General features: G+C 41.0%; 2 protein-coding genes across 3 annotated transcripts in view; one reads left to right on the forward strand and one right to left on the reverse strand.

Moving 5' to 3' along the window:
- Positions 1–19,150, forward strand: part of SNTB1 (syntrophin beta 1) — a 181,080-nt gene extending 161,930 nt beyond the window's left edge. Inside the window, exons 5-7 of the mRNA XM_074943902.1 lie at positions 7,542–7,738; positions 11,190–11,380; positions 15,876–19,150. Coding sequence (XP_074800003.1) covers positions 7,542–7,738; positions 11,190–11,380; positions 15,876–15,968 — 481 coding nt within the window. The 3' untranslated portion in view covers positions 15,969–19,150. The remainder of the gene's footprint in view (positions 1–7,541; positions 7,739–11,189; positions 11,381–15,875) is intronic.
- A 5,067-nt stretch (positions 19,151–24,217) lies between these two features.
- The window catches only part of MTBP (MDM2 binding protein), a 59,287-nt gene continuing 56,897 nt past the window's right edge, over positions 24,218–26,607 (reverse strand). The window contains exons 20-21 of one of the 2 annotated variants that reach the window (XM_074943901.1): positions 26,178–26,243; positions 24,218–24,519 (exon numbers count right to left, since the gene is read on the reverse strand). In XM_074943901.1, the coding sequence (XP_074800002.1) occupies positions 24,484–24,519; positions 26,178–26,243 (102 nt within the window). In that variant the 3' untranslated portion in view covers positions 24,218–24,483. The remainder of the gene's footprint in view (positions 24,520–26,177; positions 26,244–26,607) is intronic. The other variant, XM_074943900.1, reaches the window with a different exon arrangement.

The following is a 26,607-nucleotide window of genomic DNA, read 5'->3' on the forward strand; positions in this document are numbered from 1 at the left end:
AAATGGTGTTAACTTGGTTAGTAGTTAATGCCTTTGTCTGGAAACATTCTTGATGCTTTGGAACACAAATCATCAAATAGCTTTTGTTGTTAGTTAATCATAGAATCATAGAATATCAGGGTTGGAAGGGACCTCAGGAGGTCATCTAGTCCAGTGGTTCTCAAAGCTGGTCCGCCGCTTGTTCAGGGAAAGCCCCTGGAGCGGCGAACCATGGCCAGTGGGAGCCGCAATCGGCTGAACCTGCGGACGCGGCAGGTAAACAAACTGGTCTGGCGTGCCAGGGGCTTTCCCTGAATAAGCGGCAGACCGGCTTTGAGAACCACTGATCTAGTCCAACCTCCTGCTTGAAGTAGGACCAATCCCCAGTTTTTGCCCTAGATCCCTAAATGACCCCCTCAAGCATTGAACTCAGAACCCTGGGTTTAGCAGGCCAATGCTGAAACCACTGAGCTATCCCTGCCCCAGCTTAGACATTTGATGATCACAATTACTGTGTATTATGTTTAATTTATCTAGGTATTTCTAACGTTCCCCACACTGTTATCTGAGCACCAAGCTGTTTTGAGTACTCCCCAGTTCCACAAACACTATTTCTGCAACGTGACAGGTTTCAGAGTAACAGCTGTGTTAGTCTGTATTCGCAAAAAGAAAAGGAGTACTTGTGGCACCTTAGAGACTAACCAATTTATTTGAGCATGAGCTTTCGTGAGCTACAGCTCACTTCATCGGATGCATACTCTGGAAACTGCAGAATGCCAACATTTTTATGGCTGATTTAGAACAACGCTTCCTCAGCTCTCGTCCCCTAACGCCCCTACTCTACTTGCGCTATATTGATGACATCTTCATCATCTGGACCCATGGAAAAGAAGCCCTTGAGGAATTCCACCATGATTTCAACAATTTCCATCCCACCATCAACCTCAGCCTGGTCCAGTCCACACAAGAGATCCACTTCCTGGACACTACAGTGCTAATAAACAATGGTCACATAAACACCACCCTATACCGGAAACCTACTGACCGCTATTCCTACCTACATGCCTCCAGCTTTCACCCTGACCACACCACACGATCCATCGTCTACAGCCAAGCTCTGCGATACAACCGCATTTGCTCCAACCCCTCAGACAGAGACAAACACCTACAAGATCTGTATCAAGCATTCTTACAACTACAGTACCCACCTGCGGAAGTGAAGAAACAGATTGATAGAGCCAGAAGAGTTCCCAGAAGTCACCTACTACAGGACAGGCCTAACAAAGAAAATAACAGAACGCCACTAGCCGTCACCTTCAGCCCCCAACTAAAACCCCTCCAACGCATTATTAAGGATCTACAACCTATCCTGAAGGATGACCCAACACTCTCACAAATCTTGGGAGACAGGCCAGTCCTTGCCTACAGACAGCCCCCCAACCTGAAGCAAATACTCACCAACAACCACATACCAAACAACAGAACCACTAACCCAGGAACCTATCCTTGCAACAAAGCCCGTTGCCAACTGTGCCCACATATCTATTCAGGGGACACCATCACAGGGCCTAATAACATCAGCCACACTATCAGAGGCTCGTTCACCTGCACATCCACCAATGTGATATATGCCATCATGTGCCAGCAATGCCCTTCTGCCGTGTACATTGGTCAAACTGGACAGTCTCTACGTAAAAGAATAAATGGACACAAATCAGACATCAAGAATTATAACATTCATAAACCAGTCGGAGAACACTTCAATCTCTCTGGTCACGCAATCACAGACATGAAGGTCGCTATCTTACAACAAAAAAACTTCAAATCCAGACTCCAGCGAGAAACTGCTGAATTGGAATTCATTTGCAAATTGGATACTATTAATTTAGGCTTAAATAGAGACTGGGAGTGGCTAAGTCATTATGCAAGGTAGCCTATTTCCCCTTGTTTTTTCCTACCCCCCCCCCCCAGACGTTCTGGTTAAACTTGGGTTTATGCTGGAAATGGCCCACCTTGATTGTCATGCACATTGTAGGGAGAGTGGTCAGTTTGGATGAGCTATTGCCAGCAGGAGAGTGAGTTTGTGTGTGGGGGGGGGGGTGAGAAAACCTGTATTTGTGCTGGAAATGGCCCACCTTGATTGTCATGCACATTGTAGGGAGAGTGGTCAGTTTGGATGAGCTATTGCCAGCAGGAGAGTGAGTTTGTGTGTGTATGGGGGTGCGGGGGGTGAGAAAACCTGTATTTGTGCTGGCAATGGCCCACCTTGATTATCATGCACATTGTAGGGAGAGTGGTCACTTTGGATAAGGTATTACCAGCAGGAGAGTGAGTTTGTGTGTGTGTGTTTTTTGGGAAAGGGTGGGGGTGAGAAAACCTGTATTTGTGCTGGAAATGGCCCACCTTGATTATCATACACATTGTGAAGAGAGTGGTCACTTTGGATGGGCTGTTACCAGCAGGAGAGTGAGTTTGTGTGTGGGGGGGGGAGGGGGGGCGGAGGGTGAGAAAACCTGGATTTGTGCTGGAAATGGCCCAACTTGACGATCACTTTAGATAAGCTATTACCAGCAGGAGAGTGGGGCGGGAGGAGGTATTGTTTCATGGTCTCTGTGTATATAATGTCTTCTGCAGTTTCCACAGTATGCATCCGATGAAGTGAGCTGTAGCTCACGAAAGCTCATGCTCAAATAAATTGGTTAGTCTCTAAGGTGCCACAAGTACTCCTTTTCTTATTTCTGCAACATGACTAGAAAAACCTTCAACCAACCCAAAATGTGGAGAGCTCTTTCAAACTTTTATTGCTTTCTCCCTTTAGGAGGGTCGGAAAGCTTAGTATTATCTTATCTTGAGTCTTCCAGTGATGTTACATTAGGGACAAAACTAGGATGAGTGAGCGGGGAGGGACAGATTTCCAAAGGGCATAGCTGTTCAAGAGCAAGTCTCATGGGGGAAGTCAAACTGGGGAGTGTCCTGTGGAGAAAAGGAGTAACTAACATGATTAATTTTTTCAAAGCTTTCTGCTAGACTGAGCTGCTTGATGACTGCACTTGATGAAGAACTTAAATCAATGCCTACTGACATAAACCTAAGCTGAGCAGTTGAATACCTGCTTTGAAAATACTCCCCAGGGTGTCAATGAGAATTTCACTGTCATTTGTGAAGATTTTTCTGTGCTGCAACAAATGCCTGAGATTCTTTTCATATCATTAAAGTAAAATGCAGACCACAGAGTCCCACCCAGCACCAACACCTTGGTTTGTACTCCTCATCTCATGCTACTGTGCATACGTAAACAACTGAAAAATGGAGATGGTAGACAGAATACAAACAGAAGAGGGAGCAATCAGATAAACTGAAAAACTAATCTGTGTTTACAGCTCTCTCCAGAATGTAAAGCGGGGCATTTTACAGTAACTGTCTATTCCTAATACACCCCATATCAACTTATTCCTGAGCAGACTGGTTTATAATTACTAACATTCTTATGCCCTCTGGCGGCTGCTCTGAGTTCTGGTGAAAAAGCTCTAGAAGCTCTCAGTGCTTCTTAGACATATACTATATCTCAGGGGTTCTCAACCTTTTCCTTTTTGCCCCCCCCCCCCCCCAGCATGCCATAAAAACTCCACGGCCCACCAGACCACAGTAACTGTTTTTCTGCATATAAAAGCCAGGGCCGGCATTAATGCGTAGCAAGCAGGACATTTGCCCAGGCCCCACAACACAGGACTCCCCTTCCCGCCCCCCCAAAGCTACATTGCTCAGGATTCAACTTCAGCCCCGGGTGGCAGGGCTCTGGGCTTCAGCCCCATGCAGTGAGGCTTTGGCTTTCTGCCCTGGGCCCCAGCGAGTCTAATGCTGCCCTGCTTGGCGGACCCCCTGAAACCTGCTCATGGCCCCCCAGAGGGCCTTGGACCCCTGGTTGAGAACCACTGGGTGGATCTTATATCTTGGAAAGTCTGTCCTGTTGAGTAACCTTCAGGTGACTGCACTGGCTGAAAGTTGAAGGTTATGCTAATGACTAGCTTCCAGTCTATCTCTGGAGTTCTTTGTAGTGTCCACCATTGAATAACGGTCAGCTGACCTCTTTTTAATATGAATAGTGAAATATGTGCATGCTAGTAAATATTCTGACATTCCGTAATGTTATTAGGACTGTTGGCAAGCTCTCAAAGTGGTTTTGCGTATCTCCTCAAATGAAGAACTGATTTTTACGTCAATCAGCCAGTTTGAGCAGCTAAATAACATGCTCTTTGGTTTCGCAAAAAGAACTGGTTTAGCTGGCTTTCTTTAATGGCTGTCGGGTTTTTCAGTAGCCTGATGTTGCCAATATTTCATATGAACAGCAATAGTATTGGCCAAAAGGAGACTTGGGAGTCCTTTGTCTCAGACTTAAAGACCTAAGTAATGATATCCCATAATATTAACTCCCTGCTGAATACCTCTCTAGTTCATGTCTTACTGCAGGACTTTGCAAAGCCTGATCTCTAACTGGATGTACAATTGATGCCATCCATGATGAGCAGAATTTTAAATAATGTACCTAAAGTTCTAGTATTCAGAGTAAGTAAGAAGGTAGTGGTGTGGATAAGGAAGTAGGGAATAAATATGGTTCATACTGGATGTGACGCTATGGTACTAGGTAGGTCCAACATGCTGCTCGTGTCTGTCAACATATTGTAGGACCAGTAATGTTAGCCCTGCTGTATTACTGATGTTATCAATAACATGTGAGGCCATTTTCCTGTAGAGGTGAACTAGTTTTAGGCACTTACTATCTCGGAGTATGTGGTTTCCAAATTGAGTGGCATAGTGTGTGACAAGTGCTGGGAAATACTTAGGAGAGCAGTTAATGAACTCTGTCCACAGCAGAAAGGATGTAACAGAGGACTTTGAAATAGTTTCCTAGTGTACAATTTCTCATGGGCAGTAATGTTAAGTCTGTACTTTGTGACTTACTGTTTTATAACAACAGGTTGATATTGTAAAACATCCTCTATCTATGGCTCTCAAACCTCCTTACTAAAAATGGCTTGTCACTGGGGCAGTGTGAAAGTGATTACTATACCCATTGTGTGTATTGGGGAACTGAGACCCAGACATGCTGTATGCAGTGTTGTTGTGAAGAGCTCTGTATAAGCTCGAAAGCTTATCTCTCACTAACAGAAGTTGGTCCAACAAAAGATATTGCCTCACCCATCTTGTCACCCAGGCATGCTGTCATTTCCCCAAGGAAGTTAGAAGCAGAACCAGGAATATACCCAGGAGTACTGACTCCCAGTCCTCCACTCTGATAGTCAAGGGCCAGATGGCCCTTGCAGAGTTTTCACCATATTGTACCACTGGGAGTGGGGGAGAGAGCCCTGCAGAACAAACTGGGGACTCAGGAGGCCTCTGATTCTTCCTCTTCCTCCATCGAGTCACATGGCTGCCAGGGAGGTGTGCTATCAGCTGTCCTCAGAATCTCCCGCAAAAGATGGGAGGGTGCCAAAGCTCGGAAAGGGGCTGTGGCAGTTAATGCCTCAAGCCATGCCTGCCTTGCAGGATGGAAGTGGGGTACTGTGATCACATACAGCTCTGTGGAAGAGGCACATTTCCCCAGCCACATGGTCAGAGGCAGATCTGCACACAGTAACCTGGCCCTGCTTTAATTTCGCATGGTTTGTCTTTTTTAAATCAAGGAAATTGATCAGAAGCTACAAATACATGAAAAGTTTCTATCAAGTCAAAGATGGACAAACCTAGAAAACTTTATATCCCGGCAGGAAAGAAATTGCACTTCTGGAGGAGAGGGCCAGATCCTCAGCTCGTATAAATTGGCCTACCTCTGTTGTTTATACCAACTGAGGATCTGGCCCATTATGTCTTTCAAAAATCTCCCTGCTCTAGGCATAATGTCTTTGCCTTTGTGATTTTATCTATTCAGATGAGCTTTTGTGTACAGTACTCTCTAAGGGGCAGTGTTTCAGAATGGAGGCATCTGATTCTCCAATGCCAAAGTCCTGTTGCTTCACTTCCTTTTTATTTTATAAAATACTGTCTTCATTAAACAGTACCGTTCTGTGATGTCAGGCACAAGGAATCTTTTTTTAAGGTGTGCAAAATAAATCGTTAGCTGGGAATTAATATTTAAATTTAGGGATTATCTTACATTGCAGGTATTGGACCAGTGGCCTTTTGTTATATATTGTCTCTGTGTATAACATTTATCATTAACATATGGTGAGATTAAAAAAAAGACACATTTATATTCCTGTTTTCTTCAGGTGTCAGTTTTATAAGAATCTTCCTGGTTTCAGTTTATCAGTCTCTCCGAGATTTATTGTTTAACCCTTAAATGGTGAAATGTTTCTCTGCATTCATCATTACAATTGAACTGTTGCAATGTCCTTGAATTACTTCTCTAACTTCCTGCACATAAACACACCCCTTAAAAATATGGATAATCTCAAGGAGAAAAGAGATATTTGGATGTCAATTTTATCTTAAAATAGCTTTTTCTGAAATTTAGCTTTTGGGCTAGATGACTCTTTGCCACTCTGAATATCAGCTGGTTGTCCTGGAGTAAAGGTAGCTTCAATTTTTCTTTATGTTCTACAAATATAAGAGAAAAGTTCAAGGTTACAGTTAGCTGGTGCATTTGAAATTATTTGCGCTTTAGTTGTTTAAGGAAAAATATATACAAGATGGTACTAGGTGTCTGCCCTTAGTTGATGTTTTATAGGAGCCTGTTACCTCGTTATCTAACATTATTTATTGTGAAGGTAGGCTGCAGATTTTTAGGTTTTTATCAGGGATACATTTTGCCACTGGAAGGAAGAGGTTTCTCTCTATATAATGTTATCTGAATTAGCACTCATATCTCTGAAGCAAAGCATACAGTTTAGGGCTTAAGCATTAAGGCCAGAATCAGGTGCATAATTGTGTAGCTAATTTTTATGCACAATTGCCACAATCCCTGATGCAAATTAAATGTTTTGTACACCCAGATGGATATTTAGACACCCTGTCAACCGTTTAGACATCGTGTTGCTCCTTTGTATGTGAAGTTGCTTTAATTGTGAGGCAGACTTTGTGCTTGCTGCCCTGTGCTTTCAATGTTTTGAAAATCGGGCTCAGCAAGTATCATTTCTAGTCCAAATGAGAGAGAACTAGGATAATATACAACCCCAAACCCAGGATTTTGGCGCTGCTTGGTTGTGTTGTGTCCAGTTCCTGGAAGATGTGTCCACATCACAAAAACCATCCCCCACATCTAACACTATTTGCCACTCTTGTTGGCAGCCTCAGCAGGGACGTCAAGCTCTGAGTGGGCTTGGAAACTGAGTTACTCTTTCTCCCATATGCAGGTCCATGTTAAGGCCTCTTGCCCTGCTTCTGCCGATTCTGTACCTGTTGTGTGGATAAACAGAAGCCTTCAGTCTCCAAGGCTGTTACTCTCAAACCTTTCGCCAGCACTAAATTCACTCCATTGCGTACAGCTGTGCGACATGAAACTCCGAGCAGTCTGAGCAGCGTCAAGCAATGCAAGCATTTTATTTTGTTTTTAAATCCAATTTCAGGTTGGTCCATTCAGGTCCTGGTAAGGGATCCCCACAATCTGGGGTGGATTTATCTTTTGCAACGCGCACCGGTACAAGGCAAGGGATTGAAACCCATCTCTTCAGGACAGAGACTAGCAGAGACCTCTCACTGTGGACAAGGAACATAGTGCAGGGCTGCCACAATTCAGCTGAGCTGATCACGGAAATCACAACCTGTGAGTAACACTTGGAAGTTCTTCTTTACGTTGAGTCACTTTGGCATTTGCCCGTAGGCCTGTTTCTCAGTGCGAGAATCAAAATGCTGGATCTGTGATCATTAGTCCGGGATCAGTGCTTGGAGAAGTTTGTTGGTTTCTCCAAGTTATTTCCACTGGAGCTGATTGAAACTTCAGAATGTAGACAAAATGTTTCTGTGAAAAGTTCATTGCTGCTTTTGCAGCCAGCTCTTAACTTCTATAGTAACTGTGGCAAATTGTGTGTTTTCAGGCCCCCTATGGTGTCATTCTGACTTCCATTTTGCTCTTTTCGTCCTCATTCTGATACGAGTCTAGCAGCCAATAATGCATGAAGTGCTAGAGTCAGAGATGGGGACCTCATGCTTTTGGGAAGTGATTGTCATGATGAGAAAGGAAGGGCTCCTGCTGCTGCTATGCTTCTGTTTCAAAGGCCCACAGCTCTGTGACCCCTGGAAGGAACATCCTCGTGGAGTAAGAGGAGATATTGGGGGGAGGGAATAAAGATTACTGGTGATCTGGTTGGGGCACCTGTCTGAAAAGAAGAGTGGGTAAGGTAGGCGCCATAAATGTCCAAAATTCACAAATAGATATTGGCCATTTACCCACCTTGACCTGCTTTTTTTAAAATAAAAAATGGGGAGGGGAGGGGAGTCTAATAACAATGGGTGCAAACCACCTCCCCCTTTAAGACAACCTACCTTCCTTCTAAGATGCAGTCAAGATTGAGTGACTGAGCACGGCAGTCTCTCTTCTTAGGGCTTGTCTACATGGGGAAAATGGCATAGCTATTCTGGATTATCTCCCTGTCTGGATGCTCTCATTCTGGAATAAGAGTATCCACAAGCAGAGTTATTCCAGAATAGCAATAGGGCTTCAAATTCACACCTCACCTTATTTCAGATTAACTTCCCTTGTGGACAAGCCCATATTTTGGTCAACTGAACTTAAATGCCTAGCTGAGCCCCCTTCACCCTGCCGTTCCTATTTGTTGGTTTGCCTTCTTACTTGTTCAAAGGGGTGCAGTTCTCGCTGTTCAAGACCCATCCCCAAAACCTGTAAAATCCTTGTTTTGTGATCTCTTTGCCACCCACTCTTTCCTTTCATCAATGCTGGTAAAATTGGGTACTCCATCAATTTTACTTGAAGGTCTAAGTCTCATCTGGCACTCAGTCCCCGAGCTAACCTAAAGGTTAAATCAGCCATGCTGCAGAATTCCTGCTGCAATAGATGCTGGTTACAATTATCAGGGTCTTTTTTCAATTACAAGGAAACTAATTAGTACTCAAAAGTGTCTTCATCTTTGTTGAAATTCTTCAGTGATTCCCTTTGCAGCTTTTAACTTTCGATGCTCATTTTGTGCTTGAAAAGAGAGGCTGACTCTCTGAATGTCTGTTTTGGAAGCAGGGGTGCTACCTGAATCTTAAGGTTAATGAGATTTTCTTTGTATCTTGGCATTCAGAGATGCACACAAACATGAAGGGTGAGACAAATTAGGTCCAGGGGAATGACCTTTTTTATTTACTCCCTACAACACCCAACAAATTAATTTAACTATATATATTTGACTCCTGTTTGGGTGTTGTAAAGCAGAATGAATTTCAGTAGTCTTTCACAGGCTGGAGGCGTAGAACAAGGTCTTGAGTAATTTACTGTAGGTCTATACCAAATGTGAAGTTTCACCAGGTATCAGTCAGTTCTCAGAGTTCTGCTTTTCATAGTCCTTCTCCACAGCTCTTCAGTCCAGCCTTTAAAAATAACACTTTGTTTTACTGCTAAGTGGTATAAACTGTTCTAATTTTAGGGCATGTCTGCACAGCTCTGATTTTGTGGCCAATGACAGGCAGTTATCTTAACTGCTTACAAGTAACACAGCTCAGTTTACATCATCCACTCACCTGCCTTTCTTCCGTCCACACCCGACCCTTACCTGCCTAGCTCCGTCCTGACAAAGACATTCATGTCAGTTGATCCACTGTGCCTCTGTAAGGAGTAGTGTCCTGAGGAGGTGCCCATGAAGCCAGATCAGCTGCTCACGGGGCAATGCATTTGGAAGTGTCCTGGTGCAGAGAGGGAGCCTCTTGGGAGAAAGGAGGACCAACCAGTCTAGTTACTCAGACCAGGAGTAGCAAAAGCTTCCTAAAAGTGTGTGTGGGGGGCCACCAGCGCCCAAACCATGGCCACACCACCCCTTCCCACCAAGCCCCCGCCCTGCCCCTTCTCCCTAGTCCCCACCCCACGCCGCCTCTTCCCGCCAAGATTCCAGTCCTCACTCGCTCCTCTCCCCACACACCCGTCCCTTGCCCTGATAGCTGGTAAAAAGTGGGAGGGCCAGCCCCCCCGTTCCGGCACCCCTGCCTCAGGCACAATTTGGGGTTCTGTCTGTACTGCATAAAACAAACCCATTTGAAACACTTACGGAGAGGATTGCAGAGAGAACTTCAAACTAGAACATGTAGCTATCTTTGAATAGTTAGGACCAGAGTATGGAGCAACTGATCTCATATTGGAGGTCAGGGGAAGGCATAGTACCCTACAGGTACATGAGGGGCTTATTTCCAGGTAGAACTCCAGGCAGATGAAGGTAAAGACTGCACTCCTCTTGAGCAAGGAGTCAATCATTCAGGTAAGTATACCTATAAACAGTCAATGAGTGGCATTGTGGAGGTAACCAATAGCCTAGCCCTGCTGAGCACAGGAACAGCAGTAAACAGATCAGAAGGAACAACTAATTTCACCCGCTCTCTATCCCTGAGCAAGAGCAAAGGATGAGGAAGGGCTTTACATATGCCTGATGGAAATTCAGTTGAAAGTTAACTGGTTCCAGTTGGCAATGAAATTTTGGAACAGAGCCAGGGCAACTCATCCTTTTGTAGAAATCACAGACCAGCAGAAACCAAGAGAATCCTGTGAAAGGACTCTAGTGAAACCTACTAGAATTTCCATGGGAATTGGTACTCTGTGTGTGTGTGTGTGTCTATTATGTATAAAACACACACAACTATATATGTTAAAGGAAAGTCAGTGAAAGCCAATTAAGGAATAGTGACTCTGGAATACAGAATAAAAACACATAAAGTAATCTTTTCTCACCGACATTCAAATCCACACCATCTAGTTCTTTAGCTACTCATCTCCAATCACCAATCTCATACCCACACTACTTTAACTCTGTTTGTTTCAGAAAAGTGGCTTGAGTTTCTGTCTATAAAAGAATGTTGGTTTCTTTTTAGTTAAATAGAATTTGGAAGAGGTTTAAAGCAGGTCAAAATGTGGATGTAGACAGGGTGACTCTGTTTCTTTTAAAAGGTAGTTTCCTTGTTAATGTAAGTAGAGTGGATAATAAGTCACCATAGATGTGAATGGTATTTTACAAATATAAGCTTCTTAAGGGCAGGGGTTTCATAATCTAAATTTTGTTTTTCGTGTTCAGCTTGCACCTACAAAAACCAGGAGTGCCGTTTGACCATCCATTATGAACATGGATTCTCTCTCACAGTTGAACCACAAGATGGTGCCTTGTCCAAAACAATTGCACAGTGTCCCTATGAAAAACTAAAAATGTCTTCAGATGATGGCATTAGGATGCTTTATTTAGACTTCGGAGGCAAAGATGGAGAATTTGTAAGTACTGCATTTAGCTATGGGAATGCAGGTGACCATTTGTGCATGCAACTGTTACAAGCAATTATTCTTTGCATGATTAGCATGACAGTATGCTCAATGGAGCTGCCTGTCCTTGAGTTCGTGGTTTGGGGCAGGCACTTACAAGCCAGCTAACATAGGTTAAATATACACGTATGGGTGCCATGATTTCTGGTAATCAAAACGTAAATTGTTCTGTGCACTGTTGAACTCCTAAAGTAATAATGACTGATATCTATTAAATTTTATAAGGAAATTGGCAAGGCCTTTTATCACGATTACATGGACCTGTCCTTAGAAAGAGTCAATAAAATAAAAATGGGGTAGGGATAAAATGGTAAAACCATGCAAGGAGGGAAGAATGATTTCCTGTATTTAGGGACAAATTGGGTTCCATGGTGGTCAGACACTCCAGAGTTTTTGCATTTGTATACATCAATCTGTAAACACTTATGAAAAATGCAAACACGTGTTAACTAAAGGACTGATTTTCAAACATGCTCAGCACCCACAGTGACACTTATGGCCAGATTTTCAAAAAAACCTCTGCCACCAATCTGTTGTGCACTTTTGAAAACCTGGCCACTTATTTTGGTGCCTAAATGGACTTTAAGCACTTATGAAGATCTGGCCACAACTGTGGGTGCTAAGTTCTTTTGAAAATTCTGTCCTATGTGTCCAGTCTTGCTAGGTGCTTGCTACTCCTCGTTAAGTTACTGTAAATTGAAGGTGCTGAGTACCTAAAAGGATCAGGCTATAATGTTGCACTTTAACGCCATTGACCTGCAACAGTGGGAGAGAATGGTTTAGAAAGTCATTTTCCGTAGAAACACACTGTTCCCATTATTTGAATGTAGAACAAAGAGTGGAAATAAATGGCCATTTAAAATATAGTGCCACTATTCCTGGCTTTATGAAATCCTTACATCAGAAGCAAAGAACCATATCAGCTTCAAGAAAGTGCAGAACAAAACATAGGCTCATTTCAAGGGTAGAGACTGTGGGCTAGATCCACAAAAAGGACTTTGGCTCAGCACTGTAGCACCTAACCCTTAGATTCCCTTCCACCTAGTGGAATCCACAGCCCTGAGTTAGGTGCCCAGGCTCTGTATGTAAGACATATGGAGAGTTAGCTGCCTAGGAATGGGATTCACAAAAGCCAGCAGGCTGAGCAGGGAGCTGCCTCAGCTAGCCAACAGGAAATACTGAAGAGAGGGGTAGGGCTTAGGCAGGGTTCATGGTTCTTCATTCAAGGTTCACAGCCATGAACTCTCTCCTGGCGTTGGGAACCTAAGCCAGGTCAGCTCTTTCTCACAAAAAAAACAAGAGAACCCCCCCTTCTGTCCCCACCCCTGCCAGGAGCCCAGCTGTTAGCACAATTGCCAGGATGTGAAAGACCCAAGTTCCAATCCCTGTTCCGTATACAAATTGGGACAGTTTCAACAGGAGAGACTGAGACAGTCCTACCCCAAATACCCCATAGCCCAGTGGTTAGGGCACTCTGCTGAGAGCTGGGAGACCCAACTTCACATTCTTGCTCCAAATCAGACAGAGGGAACAAATGACCCCAGGGCTCCTGGGGGAGCAGCCTAACCACCGGGCTAAAGATTTCATATAGACAGCGGTAACCCCACCACCATTGCTTTGTGTGGGGGCTGATTGGTTAGTTAGCCTCTGAGCATGCCGACCTTAGCAGATCCCACAGTGAGTTAGTTGGGGGAAGACCTCATTTGAGGATCCTGACAGGGTATAGGCATGAGTTAGGTGCCGGGGCATCAGGACTGAGGTGATTGTGTACATGCCCAACGGCAAATATTTAGGGGCTTAGAAGACTTTATTGGTGGGAATGTAGGTGTCTAGAGAGTTTAGGCACCTACAGGGTTAATGAGCAGCTAAGTGAGGGTTTTGAGGATCTAAATTTTGACTTCAGTTCCTGAAGTGGCAGTTAGGTGCCTAAATCCTTGTGTGGAGCTAGCCCTGTATTAACGGTGGGATTCTATAATAGAAGATTTGACTGTCCTGCTCTTGCCTACTACCTGGTGATGACACCTTGTACTGTACTGTTCATTAATTTATATGTTTATTCTGTGTAGAATGAGGTCTAGCATCGAAACCAGAACAGCCATAGCTGCTATAGTGCGATCAGTGGGATACAAAACATTCCATCTGCTGTTGCAGGAGGCGAGGTGAAGAATCTATTTTCCTTCAGGAAACTGGCTTGACTGGCAGTTGTTGAGGCACTGGCCCTCTAGAACAGCCAGTTGCCATCTTTACCCCATTGGCTAGTTAAAAGATGGTGCATCCGGACTGGTCCATCTATAGCTGCTAGGATAACAAGGTCTGTGATATAAATGCACAATGACAACGTGTACAGTGAACAAGTATTTCAGAGACCCAGACTACTCATACTGGAGTTGAGTTCTGCTAATAGTGTCAAAAAGAGTAAGAACAAACCCTTAATGGAAAGTGACATACCTATCTGTCTATCTATCGATGCCTCTTTTAGATGCATGTGACATTTAGAAATTATATTCTATATATAGTGAAATCCATTGTAGGCACCTACTTGTGGACCTGAAAAGGCAGCTGCCTAGAGCATGTTGGTGTTTGTATAAAGCTGAAGTCAAATTGTACACTAAATATTTGGAAATTGTTCTTAAGACAGTTTGTCTACGACAGGCAGCTTCTTGTTTTATTTTCACTGAGATGCTGATACATCCTAATCTCTGAGCTGAATTATTCACTAGATCCCACATTCTTACGGCTTCTAAACTCAGTCCAGAATTTTTTATTGCTCTGTCACTCAGAATCGGTTTTGTATGCACACCTACATCAAGAAGTTCAAACAGAAGCATGGATGAAATAGTTGAAATGTTCTGCAAATCTAGTCAGATACTTCTCTCAGAAAAGCCTGTAAACACGTTGCACCGTTTCTGCTGTTGCTCTGCCATCAGGCTCAGACGTGTGCCGATTTTATTTTTTGCACTTGCAAAGCAGAACACATTAAACAAAAGAAAGTAGAATTAAGGCAGTTTTTCAAAAAAAAGAAAAATTCAGGTTATTTGCCGCCTTAATGTTGAAAGGCATTTTTGGATGTGCTGTGGGGAGTCAATTTCACTCAGTTCGCTAAAGCTGTGTAAAAGTATGCCCTTTCAAACCGCTATTTCAAACTGAGTCTTGAGGCCATGGTTCAATGCATTAACCAGTCTCAGACAGTGTTCTCAGTTAGTGAACACAGACTGACTGCTTGAATTGCTCCAGCCTGCAAACCTCAGGCACTCAGCCTCTCTTTCACAATCCAAACTGTGCCCCCTAACCTTCCCCTCTCCTGTGTGAGGCTCCCTTTAACAGCTGGAACTTGAACCTGTTGGAAAACTTCAGGAGTTAAACTAATTCCACCCTCTAAACAGAAGTGTTGGGATTCCCTGTGAGACCTTTCTGCTGGGTTTATCCAGAACCCCTCATCCAGTTCTGGGAGGACAATTCATCCACTTCTCTGGGATCCAAAAAACTCAGTTTGACTCCAGCATGTCACTCAGATTATTGCGTTAGACATGCAACAGCTCTTTGCCCGGGCTGGCCCGAGAACCGGTGATTTATTTACAGGGGGCAACCACAATTCCAATTCATGTTGTACACCATAAAGTTTGTATACATCTTCCCTAGCCCCTAACATCTATACTTCTTGCATTAAAGACCAATTGCTTTGCAGATTGCGTAAGGCAAGCTTGGAGGCAGTGTTGGGCCCAGGATATTAGAGAGACAAGGTGGGTGAGGTAATACCTTTTACTGGACCAACTTCTGTTGGTGAGAGAGACAAGCTTTCAGACTTACACAGAGCTCCTCTTCAGGTGTTTCCCAGAACCTGAAGAAGAACTCTGTTTAAGCTGGAAAACTTGTCTCTCTCACCAACAGAAGCTGGTCCAGTAAAAGATATTACCTCACCCACCTTGTCTCTCTAAAGCAAGCTTATCAGTTCAGGGATTTTCTGTATACTTTATTGTAAACAGATCCACAATAGTTAGTTTAGTTAGTTTTTGCTTCTCTTATTTACAAAAATGTATTCACAATAGTTAGTAGTTTCAGCAATTACTTGTCTCGGCTTGTTCAGCAGTTACTTGTTCAGACACGTCTTATCTTAAGTTGGGCCTGCTCACATCAGCTAAGCCAGCCCTACAGGAACCTACCGTGTTCAGTTTCGAGACCCATCAGAAAGCAAACTCTGCAGCTCTAGGATTTTTCGGACAGTGGCAGGGTCATTGATTACTCTTAATGACCCGAGTATTTGCAACAAGACAAACTGTAGAAAAATAAGATGCAGTGTGATGTACATGATAAAGTGCTGGTTTTTATCTGATTGCTTTAAAACTATTAGCAGATAATAGATCAAGTAAATAATCGGCAAATGACGGCTAGTTTTGTCAGTACTTTGTGACCTGAACCACCACTAACTCCTTCTCTTTTCTAATTTCAGCAACTGGACCTTCATTCTTGTCCAAAGCCAATTGTGTTCATCATTCATTCCTTCCTTTCAGCTAAGATTACAAGACTTGGTTTGGTGGCATAAATTACATCGGTTTCCTAAAAGAAAAATGAAACTGCCATGCTAATCTGAAGTACAATCAATAGAAGACACCTGTAGCTGCTAGCAATGTACAAAAGATTGGAGTTCAATGCAAGGACTTCAGCTCTGGTGATTCTCCAAGGCCCAGCCTTCATTTTGATCAACTACAAAGGAGGCACACACCGAAAAAAACCAACAGATTTTAGACTCAGAACAGTCGTTTCAGTCACTGTCAGTTGCAGGAGACAATAATATAGCTCATCGTAAACAATGGCAAAAATGGAATTTTACAATATTAGTAATTTAAAACCACATACTGTACAGTGGAAATGAGTATAGTACTGTATGTGTAAGCATTTCAAAATCATAAATCGTGCCTATTTCAAAGTATTTGTTTATATAGAGTAAGTAAGGGCTAAGCAGATGCAAGACTGGGCACTTATCAGTCGTGATTCAGAATAACGCTTGATATTTGTTTCTCTTTTTTGATACTACGTGAAGTGGTGGCTTTACGAAGATTTAAAAAAAAATCAGTAAAATATTACTTTCACCCCAGTTGATGTGCTATTTAAATATCTTGCTGTTCCATAGGAAGGAGTCATGAGAGGCAGCTGCTTTAACGCCCCGGCAGGTATGTTTTGAGTGTGAACGTACTCCAGTAGGGTACTCTAAAGCAGGAGTTCTCAATCTTTTCTGTCTGAGGCTGCTCCCTTCCCCCCTACAACATGCTGTAACAACTCCCCAGCCCACCTGTGCCCCCAAAACTGTTTTTCTCATATGCACTAGATTAAAAGCCGGGGCCAGCATTAGAGGGTAGCAAGCAGGGCAATTGCCTGGTGCCCCACGCCACAAGGGGTCCCATGAAGCTAAGTTGCTCGGGTTCACTTTTCTGCCCTGGGCTCCAATGAGTCTGACACCAGCCCTGCTCTCTGGTTTATTTTGGCATACCCCCAGTTGAGAACCTCTGCTCTAAAGCAACCAAGAGCTCCTTAGTGAACAGCCCAGCACCCAGTTCAGAGCATCCGGGGCATTTTCTAAATGGTCCTTATGTAATGAGCATATGTGCACATTCCTGCAGGGGGCACCAAAGCAGCAGTAATTATAGGACTTTTGTTGAATAGCCGGGTAACCACAAGAGAGCGCAAAGGGGCCTGTTCAAGTGTCCTTAACTTATGAGCACACAGGGTAAACTTTTTAAAAGAACTAACCTAACTTTAAGAGCCTAAGTCCCACTGAAGGTCAGGGGCACCCAGTCACTCTTCAAAATCGGACTGAAGAGCTTTTGAAAATTTTACCCACAAGGCAAGTTATGGTGCCTCACTTAACATTGTGCCCTAGTAGTATGCCCTGCTGCTAAATCAGTTAAATTGAAATAGATTTCATTAAGAAACATGTGTAGCTCTGTCATAATTCGTTTAAAAATGCATTTGAGATACAAAAAGTGGCCTGAGAATTTAGTAGGAGTGGAATGAAAAACTGTTGATCACGTAGAATTTATACCACTTTTAAGCTGCAAACAGAATTAACTCTTTGAAATAGATATTCATAATGTGTTGACACTAAAGCCACATTTTGAAAGCCAGGCTTTTAGAAACAAGCAGAAGTCATGAATGTGATTGCTTGCAGAAGTTCAGCTGTAGCATTGCAATGATTTGTATTGCTTTTTAAACTTTACAAGTAAGCTACGTTTTAAGTTAGATGTCACTCAATTGGCAAAGAAAACAAATCACATTAATATAATAAATAATAATAATAAATTAAATAATAAAACAGTGATTCCATTTTAATTGTTTTCAGTTGAGGTCTTGAGCCCAGTAAATAAGTCAAATCTGTTTCCACATACATAAAGGTTTGATTTATGGTGGTTTTCATACATGTGTTAATTAGTAATAGAAAAATACTCATTTTAAATTTTTAAAGAGATGCTGGGCTGAATTCACAAACACTGCACTGTACTTGCAAAACGTTATACCCGAGAAAGAGGTAATTTTGGAACAGTACACAAATGTAGTTATCTTCAAAGTAATTTGCCTATCTAGTAACTTTCATTTCTACCTTAATGGCACTTAATTCCACTTACAATAGGGAATTAAAACTTATTTTATTCCCCTCCCTCTCCCCCCCCCCCAAAAAAAGTTAAATAATTTGCTATTATTTTCCATTCATGCAGTTATCTGTGGTAGATCTTTGATCTCTTCTGGTTTAGGTATGCATGATTTTAGACTGCATAGACTTTCAGGGGGGCAAGTATAGGGTTGGGCCTTTGATCATAGAATCATATTTCAGTAAAAGCCTATGCAAAATGTATCAAAAAGTAAATGCCAAGGTTTGTGAATTTAACACAGGAGGCATCTCCCCTGAAACCTTCTAGCTCATGCAAAGTGTTTTTTGTCCAAGTACAAAATGTTTATGTATTTGGACCCCTGTTCCTATAGAAATTTGAGAGATTCAAGCAGCAGTTTGTGTACTATGGATAAGAGTCAATACATATGTAAATTATACTGCACTATGTCTTTATTCCTTTAACACTTAAAGTCACTGGAATGTTATATAAACATGTATGTTCATTGTAAATAATCAGAATTCATATTAGTATCAATAATTAAATTACACAGTATGTAATCTGAGGTGCTCAGTACAATATGAAGTATAAGTGAATAACTAAATAGTTTGCAAAGAAAGTTCATATTATATATTTATAGACAAATTAAAAATTATGGTAATTTCAAGTGTTATTTCTTCATCATTTACAGATTTTGGAGTGATTCATATTTGGATGGGGTTGACAAAATATGGGCCTATTCCACATTTATATGAGTATAGTTTATATTTTAGAGGGAAAATATATTTAATAAAAGTCATTTATTTGATTTTTGTGAGGTGAGCTTAATTTGTACAATAGGATATTGAGAATTCAGTATTTACACCATTTCTGGTCTCAGGGAACATTACACTTAATTCATAAAATGTAAGTAGGTGGAAAAACACTTTTTAAATGGGAGAGAAAATGCACCATTATTAATGGTGTCAGCAGTGCGTTTGGTGGCCTGTGAAGTGAGCTGAGGGTCTCAGTCCAGTTCCTAGTGGACAAATAACCACATCCTAATATGCATCTCTGTTGGCAGTCTCTCTCATCACCAAGGACAGAAAGGAAAAGGCAACTTTACTACCTGGGGGTCATTGAAGGCATGTATGCAGCTGTGTGGGGAAACCTGCCGTGTCTATGAGGTATCTTTCCAGCACCTTTTACAAGCACTAAATTCACTTGTTTTCCCCAACACAGTTCCTGAAGCGTGTGTCTGCCTGGTGGTAGCAGTAGTGTAGTGAGAGTAGACAAATCACTGTATTTGAACACTTCATTTTTCATCAAAAAAGTGGCTGGGGAAAGAAGATTTGGTTTCCTCTCACCATTCAAATTCATAAATAATGCCTTAAATAAAAAAAACAATGTATCTTGTCTATAAAGCCTGCTCATTTAACTAACTAGATTGCGGTTTCAGAGAGAAAGTGTTCAGTCTAGTTTAGAACAGGCTTCCCATGCAGACACTTAAAGAGAAGGAGGGGACTTTTATTAAAATATTATTTGTGAATAATTAACTTTAACTCTAAAGAGAACATTCTTGAAACTGTAAAACCTGTATAGAAATATCACTAATATTAGCAAGAATAGAACATCTATACAGAAGATGTTATCAGAAAAGTACTACCATCTACATTGTATATCTCAGAAAATAAAACTGATCTGATCTGTTAGGGAAACATACTGATTCTTTTATGAGACCTTCTGGTCCTTGGAAAACGCAGTATGTATACGAAGGAAGAATGTCAGGATCATGCAAATATCTAATAGTTCTCTCCTTGCAATCCCATAGAAAGAAATAAAAGTCAATTTCGCTGTAGGAGGATGAATTGGCAGGAGCTGCTCACTTCAAAAGGTCTTTTGAATGTAGATGGATGCTTTGTACTTAAAAGTAACTAGTATTTTTTTTTAAGTGGCCGCTGTTAAATCATGAAAAGCCTTTTTATGGATTGCCAGGTAAACCACTGCCACAGAACATTAGTCAACAAATGAAACTACTGCTCGCTCTCTCCATATGAAAGCAAGTATTCCTATTTCTTGGAGGACATGGAGTTATGTTTGTTTTCACGACTTGTCATTTTTCTGGGCCTAGTTGCCTGATTTGGATGACAGGATCAGGCCCCTTGTACCGTACTTTAAAATGATATCCATTCTGATAGCATTTCAATGGCTCAATCTTGCTCCCTTTTTAAAAAAAAAAAGAAAATCAATTGAAACTTTGCCATTGACTTCACCGAAAGCAGAATCAGCCCCTAAAGATGTACATGCTGCCACAATATTACCATCTTTTTGCTTAGAAGTCAGAAAAATAATGAACAGATAAGCTGTGCTTTCATATAAATGCCAGAGTGATGAAACAGCCCTGAGGCAGTATTTCGCCAGCAGGGGAAAAACAATCACATAAAAGGTAACTTGAAAATTGTATTCAGTATGGAAGTTCTTGAATTCAAAGGGAAATTTATGATCCACAGCATTATCCATGATAATGTCTAAGTTAACTGCTAAAAAACATCCGCAAGATTGACTTTTTAGAGTGCACCAACTGATTACCCAGTGCAAAATCTTAAGATAACGAAATTGAACCATGCAGCATGTTAGATACTTATAAAATAACAAGGATTACACCATTTCCTCAAAATGGACGAGCTTTTCCACGTCAGAACGGAAAAGCCATAACTGTATTTTAGTCCAGTTACAAATCCTGTGTTTATGTACAGTAAGTATAGGTAAGGTAACTGGAAAACGACTGCCAGACCAGAACTGAATAGTTCCTGCCTCTGAGGCAATTTTTGCACAGGGTTAAAACACATTTAAGTGGGAAAACTGTGTTCCAGGCACTCAAGCACTGTAGGAAGTAAACTCTTCCCTCTATGCAGTCACACTCACACCATTGCTCCCCCCCCATGCAGCATGGAGAGAGAGAGTGGGAAGGAACTGCACGTTGGTAGAATAAGACCTGTACCACATCCTGACTTGCACAAGTAGGGAAGCAAGCAACGAAAGTTATAAACACACTGCTTCAAGGTAGGCACAAGACTAGTCACATATGACCCACTCCTCCCACTGACTTAAATAGGACAGGATCAGCTCTGTTTAGAAAAAGGAAGATCTAGCAGTCTTAGCTTCCAAATTCAAAAACAGGGGATATCATAATTTGTTCCACAGAGTCATTTTGAGGCCATATTAATGCAAGTTTATAAAGTATGGAAGGCACTACTGTATATAAATGCATAATGTTGTTACAGCCTGAGTTGTTTTAATGGTGGAGCTAAATGGGACGAGTATACACTCTGGCACACCACCCCCTCATTTCAGACTGCTTGGATACCGTGGTGGTTATTAGCACAGTGTGTCTCTAACCAATGAGTTTCACTTGCTGAGAGTTATAAGTGAGTAGCCAGTTCCAGTACTGACTACGGACACACCACATGCAGAGAGAAGAGTGACTATTACACCTAATTTATACAAGCCCTCCTGCAACTAAGGGGGGCTGCAATTTGTTTCATGCAGTATAAGGTTAGGAATCAGTTTCATTAATAAGGTTGTGCTTGCTCATTGTAGCAAGCCTCAGCCATTTTACAAAGTGAAGAAATTTGGCCCCACTACCTGCAGGTTAACTCCTGCATAATTAATCCAATTTTCTAATTTACTATGTACAAATGAGTTTACATTTTCAGCTATAAACAATATCAGCAAGAAAACTGCTAGTATTAAGTAGGAAATGCAGCTTCCAAAAGCTACATTATAAAATTAAGGTTTGTTCAAGAGTAAGTGCAGTGTTAGTTTTCAAATTCAGATTGCTAATTTAAATTTAAACATAATGAAACTTCCAGATGCAAAATCTCTATACATTCATCAAACATTAAAAAAAACATGCACATCTGCATTCAAGGGTTCTTTAGCGTATAAAGAAATAACTAACTTGATAGATCACAGTAGCACAAAGTACTTATACTCTTAAAATTGGACTGTTAATTTAAGCAAGTCTCATTAAAGTATACCTAGAAACTTTATTTCTGTTTTATAGCCGACATCGTAACAGGGTAAAAACAGAAAAGTAAAATGTGAATAGGGTAGTAGAATAAATAAGCCATATGGTCACAAATATAACTCAGCAGTTCTGTACATGCATTTTTTAATTTAAATGAACAGACACAGTGATACATTTTAAGACTTTAGCATTCCCAGTTCAGAATAAGAATCACTAAAACCTTTCAGGCCACTAACCCAAATGTTATGTTTATAGTTTTATTTCATTATAACCCTACGAGTGTAAGTGAAGACCTACCTTCTTATGGGAGGTTAACATCCTGTTCCCATCAAGATTTTTGCTAAAAAAACTTATTGGGTATTTGAGGAGAGAATGTCAGGTTAAATTTGGCCTACGATTTAGTTTCAGCTCATAGAATAGAAATTTTATGAAAGTTGGAAAGAGTAGAAATATTTCCATGTAATGTTTAAAAGAAAAAAAATGAAAAATTTTTAAACAGTGTTTGAAACTCAACATTGTAGCATTGTGTTAACACATCAGAACCTGACAGTGAAATTAACTGAAGATGTAACAAAGGTGAAATTGACTAGTTTATTTCTGTTTTCTACACTGAAAAGTAGTATTACCATTATTACTGTAAAAAGAACAGGAGGACTTGTGGGTCCTCAGAGACTAACCAATTTATTTGAGCATAAGCTTTCATGAGCTACAGCTCACTTCATCGGATGTAGCTCACGAAAGCTTACGCTCAAATAAATTGTTTAGTCTCTAAGGTGCCACAAGTACTCCTTTTCTTTTTGCGGATACAGACTAACACGGCTGCTACTCTGAAACCCATTATTACTGCGTACATCGTGGTAGCACCTAAAGACCCATGATAGCAGGCACTGTACAAACAACCCCCCCCCCCCCCCAACTCCCTTCTTCAGCTCAGAGTTTGCCATCTACTTTAAATGATTTAGGCCTGGGTTTTCAAAAGGAGCCTACGGGAATTAAACACCTCAATGCCAATTGGATACCAACTCCTTAGAGCTTGTCTACACAGAGACATTGTGCTGCTTTTCTACCAGTATAGTTAAGGCAGTACAAAGACCCTACAGTGGGTACACTCTATATGGTATGGATGTACCTAGACCAGTGTAGCTTTTTGCTGGAAAGCCTGCACTACAGGTTTTGTACCAATACAACTATCCCCATTAGGGGAGTGATTTTAATTCCAAAATAATTACAAGTGCCACATCCCCTACTGTGGATTCAGTTATATCAGTGTAAAGATACCTAGGACTGATAGCACCGATTCCCCTTCCCTACACGAATAACTATACTGGTGTAAGGAACTTTTAATTTAAAGGTGTTTGTAACATAGGTCAGGATTTTCTTTTCTTTTAACTTATTTGTAAATCTGACAGTGCCACTTTAAAGCAGCACTGGTCAGTCTCCTCCATTTTCAGATAAAATGGTTCTTGTTCTGTTTAGGAAGCCACTGCTCTCCATTTCACAGCTCTCTTTAGATCAATGGTACTTTAGGACTCGTTTTTTTACAGTGTGAAAATGCATCTCATCAAAGGGATTCTAGGAATAGGTTTAAAATATCAAATTGTTACAAGAGAACCATATGAAATGAGAACTGACACTGGAAACCCATGAGATTAAAAGACATAATCCAGAATAAGGGTGCTTGTACTAAGATTTTACAAGCCATTTTACTGAAGGTTCCTTTTTTTTATTATTGCTTTGCAGGGCAAATTCTATGGAAAGCTGTGTCTGCTTTCAAAAATAAAATAAAATAAAATCAAAATCAAAACCATAAAAAAACTGCTGTAAATGGCATGTTTGGTTTTGGGTTCATTCAAAACCAACATCCTTTATGTTTTATGTTAAGAGTGGAGAGGTTACTGTGCCTTCAACCCTAACCATAATTATATTAATCTGCAGAACAATAAGGAATTATAGCTAGTTAAATTATAAAATGTGAAAGGAGTTTTACTGCATTGTAAACCTTTCCAGTTAACTTATTTGAAGAACAAAAAAGTAGTCATATATGGAACAACTGTCTTTTCTTAAAGACTGTGAAAAAAGAAGAAATAAAATAGTCTTGTTACTACAATCAAATTTGGATTTTTTATTACATCTAAAATAAAATCTGTACAACACATATAAAAATGTTTCTGAAAATCTAAGTCATAGTCCTTTAGATAATTAAATAGGCATATAGTATAAAATGCAATGTTCATTACAGATTTTTTTTTTAATAAAAACTCAATATAAAATATCTAAAGGCCACAACACAGTATTGGATTTGGGAATTAAGTCTATGAACCAAGTTTTAAATTCTTTTTTTTGTTCCCATTACCTGGCTTTATACTTTTGTTGTAATGCACTGTGCTTTCTCTATGAAGTTGGAGAAGAGGGTGTAAACTCCATTCATATGTAATGATTCATCATCATTACTTGTTAGCCTTTTCCAAAACCCATTCAATCACCTATACAAATAAAGGAGAAATCAGATTTTCAAAGTTGGTTTAATTTCAAGAACAAAAACCAAACTTCTGCAATATTAGAGATTGAGCAAGTATAACCAAAAAGTTTACTGTGACAGAAGTTTTAATAGGCAATGTTTTCACCAAAAAGAAGTCAATGTGTTCAGTATATGAAGCAGGTACAGTCATTAACATACAACTGTTTGAATTTTTCAATCCTAAATAATTTCTTGCATTTAAAAAGGGCACTTTTTTGGCTCAAAAGTTGACATACTATACTCCAATCTCTCCGTGCAAAGTAACACGGAGTACGGGGTAACAAAGTACACCCTCAATTCTAAATATCCAGTGTTATCCTTTTGAACAATTTCCTGCTTTATAAACTGAAGAACAAATGTTTTGTTTCATTGCTGGACCTGCATCTGTAGCGGTTGCTATTCCTCAAACTGGGTGGCTGAGCATAAGTCCATACTGGTCTATTAGAGAGATTCTGGCCCACTAAAAGGCCCTGTAAGTAGTTGTTGCAGAGCAGGAGAGGCAGCATGGTCTAGCAGACAGAAAATCCTGAACTCTAATGCCTGGTTCCATCATTGACTTACAATGAGATCTATTTCCCAGTCTGGGAAAATGGAGAGAATACCACCTCCCCCTTTCCTCACAGATGAGTTTAGGAGCGTTAGCGTGTAGAGTACTGCTAGAAGTCAGAGCTGGTATGGAGGTGCAGGGGTACTATGCATGAGTATCCCTGGCTTACCACCTATCCTTTACAATCTGTGTGCTTGGGGGTGGATTTATCCTAGAGGACGATAGGGTGGGGCAAACACTGCGCTCGTAGAATAATCATGGAGAAACTCCATGGTGAGATCTTGCAGTTTTCCACTCAGTTAGCCCCTCCTTCAGCACGGGTTTTGCTACGGGAATGAACCAACCAAATCCTTACATTTTATTTTACAGTATAGAGAGCAAAAATGGCAAAATTCCACAGTGCTGATCATCATTACAAAGTTTATTTAATGAGGTATCCAGGATATGACTCAATGCACTGATAAATTTCTGGATAGGAGTATTTTTTCTCCAAGTACTTTCCCCATCTTAAAATTCACATGAATCTTCCTAAAAAGAACGAGGACTACTTGTGGCACCTTAAAGACTAATAAATTCCTGACACCCAAATGAGCACAGTCAGCATTCTCTCAGGTTTCTATTTAGAATTATTCCCAGAGCTTGGATCCACCATTTCTATAATTCTTCCTTTAGAACAACTGTATTTCCTTTTATAACATAATGGTCCCCCTAATAATCCATTAGTACAGAGAGTCCTCTGAGAAACAGAGGATCATGTACACATTTTTCTCACTAATGTGAAAGAGAGTTTTGAGTCTTTTCCCTTATTTCAAATTTCTCTCTTTGACAGTGGCCACCCTTATTAAAACAATTTTCATAGCAAGTCAACATCTTCAACTGGAATTTTGCGCTGAAGGAACTAACCTCAAAAGAACTCTCAAAATACAAACTAGAGAACATAGAGAACACAACAGATGGTCTCCTCTGTTCACCCATTAAAGCCATGTACCAACCCACATTCCAAGACGCAACGGCAGTAGATTTCCCACAGCAGCGTTTGAGGAACACATTTCCAGAACATACAGGAATAGGGTTACCTGTTTAGCATTACTGTTTGCTGTTTTCTTCATTTCATCAAACAGTCCCCTGGAAGTTTTCAGATCCTAAACAGAGAACACATCATTTTATAGAATTGCTGCCAGACAGACTTGAACATACATATACCTCTGCTGGAGCTGATGCTAACATTAAAGTTACCTGTAGGGACTTTACCTGATTGAGGATCTCCTAGGGTTCCCTAATTGGAAAACTTGATTACGTATTTCTTTTCTGAGACTACCCTCTCTCCTAATCCATTAACAATGGGTTGTGCCTCACTCTGCAGTTACCAAAGGCCATCTAAATTTGTCACTCAAGTTTTGGGATTTAGCCTGTCCCCTGAACACTTTCAAAGCTACAGAGATGCTCTATATGCTGTTCAAAATTCTTATAGGCCCTGACTGAACATTTAACTATAACCAGGCACTT

Source organism: Natator depressus, chromosome 2, assembly GCF_965152275.1.
Source record: "Natator depressus isolate rNatDep1 chromosome 2, rNatDep2.hap1, whole genome shotgun sequence".
Classification (NCBI taxonomy): Eukaryota; Metazoa; Chordata; order Testudines; family Cheloniidae; genus Natator; species Natator depressus.